This window comes from Lithobates pipiens, unplaced genomic scaffold (genome assembly GCF_037356315.1).
Source record: "Lithobates pipiens isolate NorthernLeopardFrog02 unplaced genomic scaffold, aLitPip1_a1.2 Scaffold_10, whole genome shotgun sequence".
Classification (NCBI taxonomy): Eukaryota; Metazoa; Chordata; class Amphibia; order Anura; family Ranidae; genus Lithobates; species Lithobates pipiens.
The window spans coordinates 192,649,358-192,666,672 of NW_027507686.1; the positions used below are offsets into that span (position 1 = coordinate 192,649,358).

The 17,315-nt window shown below is 44.8% G+C and overlaps 1 protein-coding gene across 2 annotated transcripts in view; it reads left to right on the plus strand.

Annotated features, from left to right (window-relative positions):
- The first annotated feature begins 15,178 nt into the window (after positions 1-15,178).
- LOC143937244 (SITS-binding protein-like) overlaps positions 15,179-17,315 on the plus strand; it is a 136,764-nt gene continuing 134,627 nt past the window's right edge. The window contains exon 1 of one of the 2 annotated variants that reach the window (XR_013263654.1): positions 15,179-15,871. Coding sequence is in view for 1 of the 2 variants with exons in the window: in XM_077460793.1 (XP_077316919.1) it covers positions 15,407-15,871 (465 nt within the window). In the remaining variant the exon portion in view is untranslated. The remainder of the gene's footprint in view (positions 15,872-17,315) is intronic. The other variant, XM_077460793.1, reaches the window with a different exon arrangement.

Here is a 17,315-nt window from a genome sequence, read left to right on the forward strand (position 1 = left end):
GGAGGGACAAAGCAGACACCTAATGTATCCCGCCAACTACTGCCATATAAACTGGTGGACTCGGAGGCCTTTCGAAAATTTGTGGCCATTGGAACACCACAATGGAAGGTCCCAGGAAGGAAGTATTTCTCACAGAAGGGCATCCCAGAGCTATATGGCCATGTTCAGCGGCAAGTGAATGTATCTCTGGCACACAGTGTCGGTGCCAAGATACATCTGACCACAGACACGGGGTCTAGCAAACACGGGCAGGGAAGGTATATAACTTTTACTGCCCACTGGGTGAACCTTCTGATGGCCGTCAAGCAAGTAACCCGTGGCACCTGTGTAGATTTGGCTTTACTGCCACGGATTGCATGCAGGCCTGCCTCTTCTTCTCCTCCTCCTACTCCATCCTCCTCCCTCTCCTCCTCGGCTGACTCCTCCTTTTTCGCTGCTAGCGTCTCTTCCGCTGCACCGCCCAAGCTCCCCAGAACCTATTCGACATGCCAGGTGAGACGTTGCCATGCTGTGCTGCTTCTGTTGTGCCTGGAAACCAAGAGCCACACTGGCCCTGCACTCCTTTCAGCTTTGCGTTCACAGGCAGATCAGTGGCTAACACCGCTCAATTTGACAGTTGGTAAAGTGGTGTGTGACAACGGTGCCAATCTTCTTAGTGCATTGAAACAGGGCAAAATTACACACGTGCCATGCATGGCACACGTCTTAAACTTGGTCGTGCAGCGATTCGTTGTCCAATACCCTGGGGTCCAGGACATCTTGTGGCAGGCAAGGAAAATCTTGGCCCATTTCAGAAGATCTTACACGGCCATGGCTTGCCTTGCTGACATTCAGCGGCGACACAATCTGCCGATCAGACGTCTTATTTGCGATTGCCCGACGCGATGGAACTCAACCTTCTATATGCTTGATAGGCTGCTCCAGCAGAAGCGTGCAGTTAACGACTACCTGTACGAACTCTGAGGCAGAACAGGTTCTGGGGAGCTGGGTTTTTTTATCACCGCGCCAGTGACTGCTCATCGCGATGCATGCAGACTTCTGTGGCCATTTGATGAGATCACCAAACTGGTCAGTCGCAGCCATGGCGCCATCAGTGACTACGTACCTTATGCCTTCTTTATGGAGCGTGCATTGCATCGTGTCATTGATCAAGCCATGCAGGAGCAGGAAGATGAGGAAGTCGCAATGCTGGGTGAATTCCCAGGGGGGGCTACTCTATCTGAGACAAGTCAACAACAGGAGTCTGAAGAGGAGTCAGAGGAGGACGGTGCCGGGGCAGATGAGGAAGAGCAAGAAGAGCATGCTTTAAACCTTTCTGGGATCCCTGTTGTTGTGCGTGGATGGGGAGAGGAGAACGAGGAGGACGACATTATCCTGGATGATGAGCAGGAGCCAGGCCACCACACCGCTTCCAGTTTAGTGCAAATGGGGGCCTTCATGCTCCAGTGTTTTAACAGGGACCCCCGTATAAAAAGCATAAGGGTCAAGGACCAGCACTGGGTGGCAACGTACTTAGACCCCCGGTACAAACACAAAATGGTGGAAATGTTACCACCGTCACAGAGGGCTGTCAGAATGGAGCACTTTCAGGACTTGCTTTGAGAAATGCTGCATTCTGCTTTTGCGTGCGCTGGCAGAGGAGGAATTCCCACTCCCAAAAAAAGAGTTGTGGGTACCAATCCAACAGTGCCTGCAAGAAGAGGGCGGTTTGAAGATGTGTTGGTGACTTCAGATATGAGGTCATTCTTTCAGCCGACCCATCGACAGGTGTCATCCGGATCCAGCATCAGGGAACGCCTAGACCGACAGGTGTCCGATCGGGATAACAGCCGATGTGGACGCTCTGAGGAGTGATGAACCCCTGGACTACTGGGTGGGCAGGCTTGACCTCTGGCCAGAGCTTGCCCAATTTGCAATGGAACTGTTGGTTTGCCCCTCGTCCTGTCCGAAAGGACGTTCAGCGCAGCAGGGGGGATCGTGACCGATAAGCGCACTCGCCTAGCTCACGACAGTGTTGACTACCTCACATTTATAAAAATGAATGAGGCATGGATCTCGGAGGAATTCAACACATGTGACCAGTAGACCATGTATATGCATAACTCTATAAACGATTTATTTAATCGAGCACACAGACCTTTTTTCTACCTTTGGCTCACTTCCTTGTACAAAAAAAGCACACTGTACTATATGCCCATACCTTCCTGTTTGAAGAGGTTGAGCAGTGTCATATTTTTGGGTCCCACAGCGAGTTGCTGGTATCAGTGCTGCTGTCAGTGCTCTCTATCTCGGTGCTGGTGTCAGTGCTCTCTCTCTATCTTGGTGCTGGTGTGGTGTCAGTGCTCTCTATCTCGGTGCTGGTGGGGTGTCAGTGCTCTCTATCTCGGTGCTGGTATGGTCTCAGTGCTCTCTAACACGGTGCTGGTGTCAGTGCTCTCTATCTCGGTGCTGGTGTCAGTGCTCTCTATCACGGTGCTGGTGTCAGTGCTCTCTATCACGGTGCTGGTGTCAGTGCTTTCTATCATGGTGCTGGTGTGGTGTCAGTGCTCTCTATCTCGGTGCTGGTATCAGTGCTCTCTATCTTTGCTGGTGTCAGTGCTCTCTATCTCTGTGCTGGTGTCAGTGCTCTCTCTCACGGTGCTGGTGTCAGTGCTCTCTCTCACGGTGCTGGTGTCAGTGCTCAGTCTCTATGGCGGTGCTGGTTTCAGACAGTGAGGGAGATAGCAGCGGAGAAGCCAATCAGCAGGCAGTGCCAGCACCATGGCTGAGGATCAGCACTGGACTGGCACCTCCGGACCACCGCAGTGGAGCCCTGCATAGGTGGGGGTAAGGGCCGGGCAGAGGGAGGGGCTCAAGCACAGGTTGGCACACTGGGACACTGGCACAGGACTGAGCTGCCCTGACTGGGGCACTGATCATCTCCTGCACCCCCTTTATAGCCTGGCCTGACCTTGCCTCTCCTCCATGGCCTTCATGCACTCCTGAATTGTCAAAATTTCACAGATAAAAAAAGAATGCTTGTCGTTGTCAATCCCAGATTCACTTAATACTTTTGTTATGTCAGTGTCCATGTGGTGGGACTATGTGTGCACAGCTAGTAAGTATTTTGTGGCTGAAAATATGACCTGTAGGTTTTTAAAGGGGTTGTAAAGGCAAATGTTTTTTCACCTTAATGCAGTCTATGCATTAAGGTGAAAAAACATCTGACAGTGCCTGCGCCCCCAGTTTTACTTACCTCACCCCTCGAAAGTCCCGCACTCGTCCCCCGACGTCCTTTCCACTGTTCAGCCTGGCCGCTGATTGGCTGGAGTGGATGGATGGAAAGCAGCGCAGCCATTGGCTTGCGCTGCTGTCAATCACATCCACTGACGCGGAGCGCCGGGGGGCGGGGCCATGTGATACAGCGAGCGGCTATAGCCGCCGGCTGTATCACAGGAGCGCACCCACAGATGCTTCTCACCATGCGAGGGAGCTCGCATGAACGTGAGGAGCACCTGCGGGAGGAAGCAGAGACAGCCGCCGAGGGACCCCAGAAGAGCAGGTTCGGGGCCACTCTGCAAAACGAGCTGCATAGTGGAGGTAAGTATAACATGTTTGTTATTTAAAAAAAAAAAAATTCACTTTACAATCCCTTTAAGGTTCATCTGCCATTAAAGTCGATGGGGTCCGCCGCAAACTTTGCAGTTCGTGAACTTTTGGCCGTTTGCGAAACGTCCCGTCGGAAGTTCGTCCATCACTACACATAAAGTGCTAAAGTAACCACAAAATGCTTCATTAAGTGCCTGTGTGCATAGATTATATGAACTCCACACTAGCGCTTTATAGATATATAATTGATAAAAAAAGGCTAAGGCAGTATATTCTGATACCCCAGGTGAACCAGAAACTTTAAATGCTACAACATGTAAAACAGCTCATCCTCCTTCATCCTCCTTCATGGCTCCACGATATTGTGTGAGTTTCTCACTGTTATCGTCACATTGCAGAATGGAACCCAAGGTGTCAGAGGTAAGAGAGGATCTGCAGAGTTGGGGTAGCCAGTGGGTTATCGAGTCAATCAGCAGCCCTCACGGGGCAACTGCTACAGGAGCAATCACACCTGTAATCAGGGCCAGCTTTGCTACTGGTGTCCCTGGGGGCAGGCGAAGTGGAATCGTTTTGCTGTTACGCATCCTAACACAGGGCCTTGTCGAACTACTGCGAGGGTTCTAGCAACAAATTGTGCCATATCTGGGGGTAAGGGTTCCACTAGGCCTGGGAAACCTTGCAGCCGATGTCACGATCCAACATTCATGGGAAGTACAAGCTCTTGGCAGGGAGGAATTACAATTTTTGTCCCAAAGGGAACCCTCACAATGCTAGCTTTTTCCTTGATGTTTGCCATACTTGAGGCAGAGTCCTTTAGTACTTCCAAGGCATGAAGCAGTTTTCTGACCTCCTTAAGTGGTCCCAGGTGGGAAGGGCAACATTTCAAAAGCTCTGGCTTCAGGCTTTGGATGATATTCATGCCCAATATAACTTGTCATCCTTCTCCGGACGCTCGGGTGACCACCACACATTTTTAGCCAAGGTCCTGCCCCCACAGTTTCATCCAGGTAATTCCAACTACTTCTATAGAAAGTTCGTTGGCAGCTGTCAGTGGATCCATGGAGTATCCTGACTTATTATCTTCTTGGGAAGTACTGCTGGAATAAAAATTATGGTAGAATAGTGACTTGCGACCCAGTGTCAAGAAGGCAGTTTATCTCCTGGCCATCAAAGTATCCATGCACCACAGGGCAATTGACCACCACATCCTCTGTGTTTGACAGGGGAGTCATTCCACTGGGCCGCGCCACTGCTTGACTCCTAGCAGCGGGGCACTTTGGGTTTAATGGCTCCCTCCGTATTCTATCAGTGAAATCTCTCAAGCAATGCCTCTTTTTATGACAGCCCCAAAATGAGGAGAGTGACCTCTCTTGTCTAGATCGTCTCTGGGAGGGTGTTTGCTTTCTCCCCCAGAGGGGGTGTAGTCCCTTGGAATGCCTTGTTCGCACCTCAGCGCGGCTAGTTCTGTCTGAAGCTGGACCATCCCCTCTGTCAGTTTGTGGATGGCAGCTTGCCATGAAGTGGTTTGTTCAGTTTGTGGCGATTTGTATGGTTTATCGCCTATGCTGGCAACAAGGGCGTCCATACTGGCATGTCTCTGCTCTGTACACAGGATAGCTGCGTCTAATAATTAATTGGATTTTAAATTTGGGTCACTTCTGTCCTTTTTTTTGTAACTTTTCAATGACTTTGTCAGACAGAAGCCCATCAACAAACTGATCTTTCAGCCAACTGTCTTGTCTGTGTCACTACACCCAGCACGTCCTGGTCGCCACCTTTCCTTGTGGTGGAGCTGCTATATCCTGCAATTCCAGGGCATACTGTGGAATGGCTTCTCCCTCTCTCTGCTTCCTACTGATAAAGTGAGCCCTAAGGTATCCTAATGCAACCGTTGGAGTGTACACTGCTTCCAAGTGGCTGATTATCTTCTCCAGTGAAACCTGGTCCTTTGCTGGAAGGTGCAAAATTAACTTCCTTGCTTCCCCTTCAAGGGTGTTAATGGCCAGGTCTTCCTACTGTGTAGGTGGAACCCCATATGTCCGTATCAAGCCCCTAATGCCACGTACACACGACCGGACTTTTCGACAGCAAAGGTCCAATGGAACGAATCCGTCGGACAATTCGATCATGTGTGGGCTTCATTGGACCTTTGCTGTCCAAAAATCTGAAGGACTAGAAATAGAACATGTTTCATATTTTTCGGTTGGAACTCCATCGGACCCAGTTCCTATAGAGAAATACGTGTGTATGCTAGTACGACAGACAAAAACCAACGCTAGGGCAGCTATTGGCTACTGGCTATGAACTTCCTTATTCTAGTCTGGTCGTACGTCATCACGTTCAAATCCATCGGACTTTGGTGTGATTGTGTGTGGTCAAATCCGTTCATTTTGAAAGTCCATCGGAACTCCGCCGAAAGTCTGTCGGGAAGACCGTCGGTCCTAGTCCATTGATAAGTCCGGTCGTGTGTACGCGGCATAAATCTCCTAATCCAGACAACTAATGCCTGATCTGGTCCTGTGTACTTAGGCAGCTGTTGAGGTAGCAATCCCTCCAGCAATAGGGAAGTAATGGCAGACTGTTTAACTCCCTCAGTGCTCCAGCTGGCTTACTCTGCAGTTGTGCTGCTCCCCTCACCACTGACTGACGTGGCTAATCCTATTCATGATGCCAAGTGTTGTGGTATGGTATCAGCCAAAAGATCAGACCAGTGTTGATATGCAATTTCTACTTTACTAAACAGTTCTTTTGAAAAATAAAAATACTTAAAGTGGATCCAGTGTCAGTTCAAACAATTCTTTGGGCCATCTACCTCGGGAACCCCCTAGACATACACAAGGTCAAGAAGGTAACGGTAAGCCCAACAAAATCAGCCGCTCCTTCAGGGGTCAGTGCTACATAAGAAACTTACACAATATGGATGAAACAGTTAAAGTTTGTTTACTGTGGCAAGAGTGACACAAAGGAGTACATAACAAGACTGTATGTCATAAGGATACTGTATGTTATCTGAAGGCAACAAAGCACTAGTATTAAATGCAATTATACAATCTAATGCCGCGTACACACGATCAGAATTTTGGTCAAAAAAAGCTCTGATGGTATTCCCGATGGAATTCCGACAGGATTTCGCTCAAGCTGTCTTGCATACACACAGCCACACCAAATTCCGACTGTCAAGAACACGGTAGAAAAAGGAAGTTCAATAGCCAGTAGCCAATAGCTTCCGTTTCTTAGTTGAATCTGAGCATGTGTGAGTTTTTGCGCGTCGGAATTGCATACACACGATTGGAATCTCCAATAGGAACTTTTTCCGTTGGAAAAATTGAGAACCTGCTCTCAATCTTTTGCTGGCGGAAATTCGGCCAGCAAAATTCTGATGCAACACGGTCGCATTTTCCGACTAAAAGCTCTCATCGGTCTTTTGCTGGCCGAAATTCCGACCATGTGTACACGGCATCAGGGTTTTTGTTAGTAAGGTAGAATGCAAAGAAGTACAATGTGATTAAATACAATCAAACCCTGTTTCAGTCACTGAAGCCTATGTGAACAGGCAGCAGAAAGTTATTTTGTTGACTATGTCAGACCACTCCTTTCTGTCTCCTCAGCCCACAGGCACTTAACATCAAAACAACTTGCAAAACATTCAACAAACTGTTGTGTTTACCTTGACTGGCTCCTTTAAGCAGAGTTCTCGATAAATGAGAGCAGACCCCTTCTGTTAAAGTGGATGTAAACCCGAAAATTGTTTATTTTTTTTATTTTTTTATGTTATAATGTAGAGCAGGGATATGCAATTAGCGGACCTCCAGCTGTTGCAGAACTACAACTCCCATGAGGCATAGCAAGACTCTGACAGCCACAAGCATGACACCCAGAGGCAGAGGCATGATGGGACTTGTAGTTTTGCAACAGCTGGAGGTCCGCTAATTGCATATCCCTGATGTAGAGTATACGATTTCCTATCATTTGAGCCCAGTCTTGCCACAAAGACTTAATCCAGCTCTGAGTAATCCTATTTTATTGTTCAGTGAGATAACTCTTCACAGAGAAAAACTTTGTCAAATCCTCCCCCTTGCTGTGAGTGACAGGTGAATTACATATCTCATGCACTAGTGACTAGCCTAAGAGACATGAATTATTTTTTTATTCCCTCCCACTCCTTTCTTCTGCTGCTCTGCCAGGATTGGATGTTCCACACCTCAGCATAATTGGGCATGCCGAAGTCATGTGGTTACTTTCCTGTCTTTTCACTGGAAGTTAGAGATCATAGCAGAAGTTCAGTGTAAGAATTACACAGGAGAAAATGCATGTTGATAAGGGGAGTGTAGAGGTGGGCGGGGAGTCTACTGACATCACGACTCCACCCACTGAGCTCCAGACAACAGACCCACCCACAGATGAGCAGTTTTTCGCGTCTCATAACAGACAGAGGGGAGACATTTGATAGGTAAAGATACATGGAGGAGGCATGTATATCCTTATAGATAACCCCTATGGCAGTAGTTTAGAAAGGATGACATTGGGTTTACGTCCACTTTAAACAACACTAGTCACTTGTGGGGATCTGGAAGGGATAAAAGGGGTTAAAAGTAATTCTGTGGAATCCAGCAAGTCTTTAGCTAGCAATTTGAAGAATGGTAGATAAATCCTGAATGGTAGAGCAGAGCAAATTTAGCTGGTATGTGGTTACCCAATAGAGGATGCAGACTTTTCCTGTATAGCCTTGGCACAAGTGATCACAATGCATGTTGGTTCAATGGTATTGTATCCTATAGGACTACAGATGCCAGGGATGTGATCTAAAGCACAGGTGTCTGTATACAGTGTCTATGGGATTAAATGAACTTGCATCCAGTGGCACTACAAGTATCAGAAATGTGGACAAAGACAATGATGTTTGTATACAGTTACCATCAATGGCTGGGGAATGCCCAGGAAAAAACCAAAGCCTACTTACCACCAGCTCGCAGAAAACCAAATTAACCTGTCTAACAGTATGCGTTAAAAACAGGGGTTTTGTCCGCACACATTTGCAAGCGCATGCGTGAGCCACAGAGCCACGTCAAGGCACCGTGGTATCTGTGATCCTAACACTAAAATATAAGTGTCCCCGCAGTGGAGGCACATAGATGTACATGTTTGTATACAGTGTCTATAGGACTAAATGGGTAGTTGCCCGCTCACCGACACTGTAACTGAAGTTTCTGATAGCTATGTAGATGGTGATGGCTTTTCAGGATCTCCTGGCTCAGGGAACGGCGTCCGACCTCTGTCGCACCATGCCCCAGCTCACCCAGATCTGAAGTGCAGTAGCTTGGAAGGAGCAGGAACAGCCTCCAGACCGCTGCAAGATAAGGAAGCGATGCTATTCACAGATGTCCCTCTGGATGAGCTTGATCACTCTATCTTATGCAGGTCGTGACTTGGCTGCAAATCACACAGGCACAGAGTTCCTGCTGGCAGATCTAGGCTGGGGCCACGTGAGAGCAATCTAGGCCTAGAACAGCCACTTTATATCCTCTCCCAGCAGTCTGGTAGTTGTAGTTTAGGACAGTCCTGCTAGAATTGAAACCCCAGCATTCTGAACTACACATCCTATGATGCATTGCTTTGCTCTATGCTCTACCTTTAGGAAATGACAACATGGAGTCCAAGCCAACACTAGAGGGAGACAGCTCCACAACAGTAGCCCTGCACACTGTCGCTGAATTGCAGGCAACAATAGCCGACTCCTGGCTACACATATGAATGTTCACAACTGTGAATATAATATGTATAAGCTCCTTCAGAGATGAACCCTCTAATGACCAGAGATCTGTGAGTAAAATTCAATCAGGATAGCACATGAATCAGGTAATCATTTGCTAGTTATGAAGTGCCAATATTTCAAATTATTTTTTGACAGGAAAAACTTGACAGTCACTGAAACTGTTTTAAGTTCTATTTACAGAGAAAATGGCCACATGACATAACCCCTTTAAAAAGTTAGGAAAAAAGTGTGTTGGATTTAACTTCTGTGTCTTTTTGAATAATGAAACTGTCTGTGGGTTCTGCTAAGTCAGCAAGTGCTCACACTGACTATACAGACTAGGTCTAAGAGCTATGTCACTACATATATATATCAGAGATTTAAACATAACATTAACTTTACCTTCCCTGTGTGGCTTATTATCTTTCTCTGAATGATTTAAATGAGCAGATTTTTAGAAAGTAAAAAAAAACTCAGGACTCATCTTGTTGGTCAAGATGGAGAGGCTGGATGATGATGTCACAACCTCCACCTCAGCCAATTGGAGAAAGCCTTATATTCACTGATAAAAATAAAAAGCTACTCCTGAATGGTGGGGAGGCACTAAGACCGACTTGCTCTATACCTGGCAGCAGAAGTGTCTCATGCAGCTGCCGGAACACATAGCTGCTTAATGCAAGTAGCTAATGCCATTACAGTCTATTACAGCAACCCCAGTTGACAGGCTGTCCGATGGCATTAAAATGTTAACGTGACCTAGGACAGTATAAGACCTGCCGTTGCTGGCCCACTTTGGAAAACACTAGTTGCCTGGCTGTTTATAGTGTCGTAGACTTGGAAGAAGCTTGTTGTAGTAGAAATGTGCCCGCTAAAACCAGCTATAGATGGCTGGTTCAGCAGAGACTGCCCAAGATTCAATCCATGTATGGGCAGGCTAATTGTACCCAAGTTGATCCATTGACTTGGGTACAACTAGCATGTCAGATTTCTAGCGGCTATAGCCACTAGCAATAATCACGGTGTTCTCCCAGCAGGGACGGCTGGGATTCCTCCATCAACACCAAGTGTTAATGAGGGAATTAGGCAATTTTTTTTTATTTTGTTTTTAGACGATAGCTTCATCTATTGCCTGCCAACAGAATATCTTTGTATTTGGATTGTGTGAGTTATTGCCTCCGCACAGTGCTGCACCCCACCTACAAGCCATTAAAGTGATTGGAAAAAGTATTGTTTTTTTTTTTCCTATAAAAATAACAAACATGTTATACTTACCGCAGATTTGCACAGAGCAGCCTGGATCCTTCTCTTCTCTGGTCACGCTTCTGTGCTTCTGGCCCCTTCCTCATTTTGGGTGCCCCACAGCAAGCAGCTTGCTAAGGAGGCACCCGAGCTAAGTCACAGCTCTCTGTGTCCATTCAGACATGGAGCCCAGACCCGGTCCTGCCCCCTTTCTCCCCTGATTGGCTAGCGGACTTTGATTGACAGCTACAGGAGCCAATGGCACCTCTGCTGTGTCTCAGCCAATCAGGAAGGAGAATCTTGGTTAGCTGAGACACTCGTGGACAGGGCTGCTGGTAGGGCGGGACCACCGTTCCTCCTGTAGGGGACCCCGGCACACAGAGGGGCCTGGAGAGCAGAAGGATTGGTGGAGAACAATGCCCTCCATGTCGCTCACCCAGGTTTCTCCCCCTCTCTCTCCCGCCGGCTTTTAGCTGCTGGGTGAGAGACATAAAGGGGGGATGAGCCTGGCCGGCTGCTGCTGGGCTCCTTGCCCCACCCTCACCTGCACTTACAGCTGGGACAAGGAGACAGGAGGCTGGAGCAGAGAGGAGACATCCAGGAGGAGGTGCGCTGCGTTGTACTCTCCTTCCTGTCAGAAGAGCCTTCCACTGTACAGCACATGAGAGTGCGGATTGCTGTCACTGTAGATGGCATTGCACTTTATACACACAGTGCCCCCATCCACATTTCCTGCTGCCAGGAGAAGAGCAGCCCTTAGAGGAGAAATAGGGCAGTGTGTGCGTTAAGGGCAATGCAATCTACAGTAAGATCCGGTCTCATGTCCTGTATACTGTAGGTGAATGCTCTTTTGCTGCTGCTGGCTATTAGTGGCCACCCCGTGTAAGTTGGGGGGGGGGGGGGGTGAGTGGCTGTGTCTGTGTTGGGAGTTCAACCAGGAGAGGGGATGCTTGTGGTAGGGGGATCAATGCTGGTGGGGATTTTGGTAGGGAGGAAGAAATTGTGCTGGAAAGAGTAAGTTAGAGGGGGTTGTGCTAGGAGGAGGGATTTGTGCGAATTTTTCCTAGGAGGGGGATTGAAGTGAGATGATTTGTGCTGGGAGGGGAAATGGGGGGATTTTGTGCCGGGCGGATGGGGGAATTTGGGGCTAATAGGTGGGATTATGGGGGATTTGTGCTGGCAGGGGGGATTTGGGGGGAGAAGATTTGTGCTAAGATAGAAGGGGAGGACCCCATCAGGGGAAATTCCAACGGAAACGGTCCGATCGGATTATTTTGTCGGAAAATCCAATTGTGTGTGAGCTCTATTCCGATCGGACTTTTTCCGATCGTTTGTAGAGAATTACGACAGACAAAGTGCCACACATGCTCAGAAAAAATTACGAGACGAAAGCTATTGGCTATCTGCTCCGAACGATCGGATTTCCCGACAACTTTGTCTGACCGTGTGTATGCAACACAAATTTTGTCCAAAATCCATCTGAAAAAAATCAGACGGATTTTGTGGTCGGAATGTCTGACTGTGTGTACAGGGCATAACATCGGCCCGGATCGGGGACATTGCTGGACAGAGAGGGACCACAGGTAAGTGTTAGGGGGGCTGAGGGTGGCTGCTGCACACAGAAGGCTTTTTATCCTAATGCATAGAATGCATTAAGATAAAAAAAAAAAAAAAAATACCTTCTGCCTTTACAATCACTTTAAGCTTATATGAGCTTTTAGTGCTTGAGTTTACTTATACTGTAAGCTATCCAGTTAGTTAGCACAGTATTACGTAGAGGTTAGCCAGCGACACACATTTTGAGGGTGTCAGGTCCTGAACCATACATTAGGTGAAAGAAGGAGAATAGATGTGGCGCTATACCTTATTGAACTCACTAAAATATAAAATATAAAATAATATAATTAAAATAAAATAATATAATATAAAATAAAATTGTACAAATTTTCCAGCTTGCTGGCTAATATTTTTTAAAATCAGCGAGAGACCTTAATGGACTGAATAGTAAAATCAAATCAATAAATAATAAAGTGCTGGGGGTTAATCCTTATTAAATAGTGAATGCAAAGTGAATATAAATTTTCCAGCGTGCTAGTTAGTAAATGCAATAAAACTGTACGGTCCACTCAAATTAGGTAAAGGTGAATAGATAAATAAATAATTGATAAAACTATCATGAATCAATCAATACTCAATAGTGAAAACTACTAAAGTTGCTTGTGACTGTGATTGTAGCACAACCAAATGAATAGGCCGCTCCAGATGACGTCTGAATGACGAAACGCGTAGGGCGTGGCCAGATACGTACACCTTCAGCACAAACGGCGTGTCAGCCGAGTGGATGTTCCGAACGCTTTTAATACAATACGTGTTTTTTTCGTACTAAATGTGAGTATTTTTAAGGTTGTTTCAAATAAACTGAGTTTCAAACATACTACACCATGGGCAGTCCTCTTTTCTATCACATGTAAACGAGGTACAACATCCCCACAGAAGAACGAGGGATCTCCCCAGCAGCATAGCAGAGACAGCCCAAGAAGCGACACAGTGGCTTATACTGTGGAGGCTGATCCACCCCGGACGGGGTCATATCTCTGGTGAGAGCAAAATCCATAAACGTTCACTGCAAACGTTCACTGCGAACGAATATTGAAGTCACTTTCTTCACTTACTTTTTTTCACCATCAAATATTCGTTTCATGTTTTAATATTAATTTTAAACTTTATTCAATTGGACTTTCACTTTTGACTTGTCACCGCAAGATTTTTTTTTACTTTTTTTTTTTTTTTTTTTACTTCCTGGACTCATCTTTTAAATCTTTTATTTTTATTTCTTATCTGTATTTAATTTTCTATTTTTTCTATTTTTATATTGTGGTATTTTTGGCATGTTTTGAGATTTGACACAGTGTGTTTACACCCACCATCCCACCAGTATTCACGTTTATATAGTTTTGATTGTTCCCCTTGTGTCTATTCATTTGGTTGTGCTACAATCACAGTCACAAGCAACTTTAGTAGTTTTCACTATTGAGTATTGATTGATTCATGATAGTTTTATCAATTATTTATTTATCTATTCACCTTTACCTAATTTGAGTGGACCGTACAGTTTTATTGCATTTACTAACTAGCACGCTGGAAAATTTATATTCACTTTGCATTCACTATTTAATAAGGATTAACCCCCAGCACTTTATTATTTATTGATTTGATTTTACTATTCAGTCCATTAAGGTCTCTCGCTGATTTTAAAAAATATTAGCCAGCAAGCTGGAAAATTTGTACAATTTTATTTTATATTATATTATTTTATTTTATATTATATTATTTTATATTTTATATTTTAGTGAGTTCAATAAGGTATAGCGCCACATCTATTCTCCTTCTTTCACCTATTTTACTGTTCCATCCATCTGAATGGAAACATAATAGAGGCTGCTCTTACCTATATTACACTACATACTCTCTGTATAACAGATTCCATAGCGCACCCTATCCCTCTGTTCTGAACCATACATTGCTCCTTGGTTACATTGAAAGTATGATTGGTTATATTTAGTGATTTTACCAGCTCCTCGGTGTAAAATAATATCCTGCTGAATGAAATAGTGAGGTGACCAATTTCAAAATCATTCTGAAAATGCTAATTTCCTGGCTCTCTCTGCCCTCAATGCTTTCGGAGGCACGGAGGAAGTCAGAACTTTTAAGCTGCCTACTGATTAGATTGTAAGATCTTATGAGCTGAGGCCCCTTAACCCTCTTGTATCATATTGTATTGTAACGGTACTGTTTCCATTTATATTGTAGCGTATGTGCACTGCAAACTGTTGGTGCCATATAAATCCTGACATATGATAATTAGCCCTTGTACACGGAATGTGTCCGATCAGACCGTTTTGTGTGTGGTCTCCATCGGACTGTTTCCGTCGGAGTATCCGACGGACCAAGTTTTCGAACTTGGTAAAATTTTCCGACAAAATGCTCCGATTGGACATACTCTGATCATGTGTAGAGAATTCCGATCGGACAAAGTGCCACGCATGCTCAGATCAAATTCCTACACCAAAGCTATTGGCTACTAGCCTGAACGTAGTCCCATCGTAACGAAATAACGTCATCACGTTCTGTTTGCGATAACTTTGTCCGACCGTGTGTATGCAACAGTTTCGGACAAAATCCGTCAGACAAAATCCGATGGATTTGGTTGTCGGAATGTCCGACCATGTGTACAAGGGCTAATAGTAATAATAATAATAATCACAACTTGTTTTGGGGTCATTGAAAGCATTAAAAATGTAAAGTCTTTCAGCAATTTTTAATATTGGAACTCATAAAAAAAAAAAAAAACAGCACATTACAATTCTTTTTGAGTTACAATATGATTTTTGGAAGTGCAAAATGACAGACACTTAACATTCGTACTTGCTGTAGACTCGTATTGTTAATCTTTATTGGAATGTACAGAGAGTTGGTTTGCAGAAGTGCAATTGATTAGGTACAGTTCACATTCTGCATACGTCACTGCTCAAGCACCTGGGACAAATCTGGCAGTGGGACGGCCCTTTAGCTGATTTCTTCTAGTGCCAGTTGTAGCTATTTCAAGGCTCTCTTCTTCCGCTGAGCATACAGAGTACAACTAGACAAGAATAACTTCCCCATACTTCTCGCAACATGTGCTAGGTTGAAGATGGCTTTTAAAAGCTCACATCTGAAAATGCTTTACCCAACTTAACATCTGAGTTTTATGCTTTTTTTTTTATGAAGAAGAAACGCATATATTTTGCAAGAGCAATATTATATTAGACTGAATTTTTTTTTTCGGCAATGCCTCACTCCCGTCCAAGGAGCCCAAGCAATATTCCCGAGGTCAACTGGGAAAGCGGACTGAAGGAAATGAATGAGACCTGGAAGGGAGCCGTTGCTTGTGTCGGGGTCGCAATCTTCTTCATTATGACAATTGGAATTATCTACTGGCAGGTGATGGACCAACCTAACAAAAACTGGATCTTGAAAGGACGGGTCAGTGGACTCATTTGGGAGAGAAATACTCACACTTTGATACTGCAGACTTTGAACGAAGACAAAACTTTTGTGGAGATAGACGTAGGCAACTTTCCTGATATGGAGCAAAATTTTGTTAAGAATTTGTGTTGGCTCAATAAGACAGAATTTTGTTATACCTGGGAATCCATTACAGACCTGAAGATTAGTTTAGAACACAATTACTCAGCTGGTACTGAGTGTTATAATATTACCTGGACCCCAATACACTGTGATGTGAAGCTCAAGGTATGTCTATTGTGTCCTTATTTACCTGTTTGACATTTGTAACCTAGGCTTCAGCAATGTTGCTTGCAATTGCCTTCATGTGCAAACATTTTTAATAAGATTCTCTATTGTTTTTTTTATAACATTGCATATACTAGATTACATTTTAAGATAGTTACATAGTTAGTCAGGTTGAAAAAAAGACACAAGTCCATCCAGTTCAACCATAAAAATAAATAAAAAATAGATGACGCAAGACCTAAATGATGCTATAATAATCATGTAGTGCAGAAGGTCTCAACCGTCTTATCCAAGAGCAACCTTTTTGAGATAAGGATTGCCTCCTTATAAGAATCTTTGCCTAAAGTTCATGTATAACTAAAACCTATTTTAATTATTTTTGGAAAAAGTAGGGAAGGTTTAAAATGCTTTTAAGTTTTTTTTTTTTGCTGTATGTGTCCTGAGATTTATCTTTACTTTCTCTCCTGGACACCCAACAGGAAGTGAGTGGAAACTTTATAATGTTTTGCTTAAAGTGGTAGTAAACTGCTGGGTGTTTTTTTTTTTTTGTACCCTGCAAGGTAAAGGCATAATGTGCTAGTATGCATCGCTGTGTGACTGGCCTGGAGCTGCAATGCCGTTTACGGCACAGGACTCTGAAAGAATGGCCCTAACTGGTAGCATGCACAGTAAACAAAAATGGTGCACGTTTAGGAGATATTTACAGTACCTATAGGTAAGCCTTATTATAGGTTTACCTATAGCAGTAATGGCACCCTAGATGTTTTAGCCCTTGTACACACGGTCGGACATTCTAAAAACAAAATCCGTTGGATTTTGTCTGATGGATTTTGTCCGAAACTGTTGCATACACACAGTTGGACAAAGTTGTCGGAAAATCTGATCGTTCAGAACGTGATGACGTTATTTCCTTACGATGGGACTACGTTCAGGCTAGTAGCCAATAGCTTTGGTGTAGGAATTTGATCTGAGCATGCGTGGCACTTTGTCCGATCGGAATTCTCTACACACAATCGGACAAAGTCTGATCGGATCATATTGTCGGAAAACTTTATAGCCCAGCTGGAAAACTTGGTCCGTCGGATATTCCGACGGAAACAGTCCGATGGAGCCCACACACGGTCGGATTATCCGACAACACGGTCCTATCGAACATTGTCCATCGGAATATCCGACTGTGTGTACAAGGGCTTAGAACTACATTTTCCATGATGCTCATGCACTTTGCAGTGTAGTTGAGCATCATAGGAAATGTAGTTTCAAAACATCTGGGGTGCCAAGGTTCACCATCACTGACCTCTAGGTACAAATTATGCATTGGAGTTTAAGCCGCTCATATACGGGTCAAATTCCGAACACATTTTCTTTTAAGAATCATAATTAAGAATTTTCGCTCAAATTTCGCACCATTGGTTGGTCTCAGCAATGGCCGATTTTCGCATGG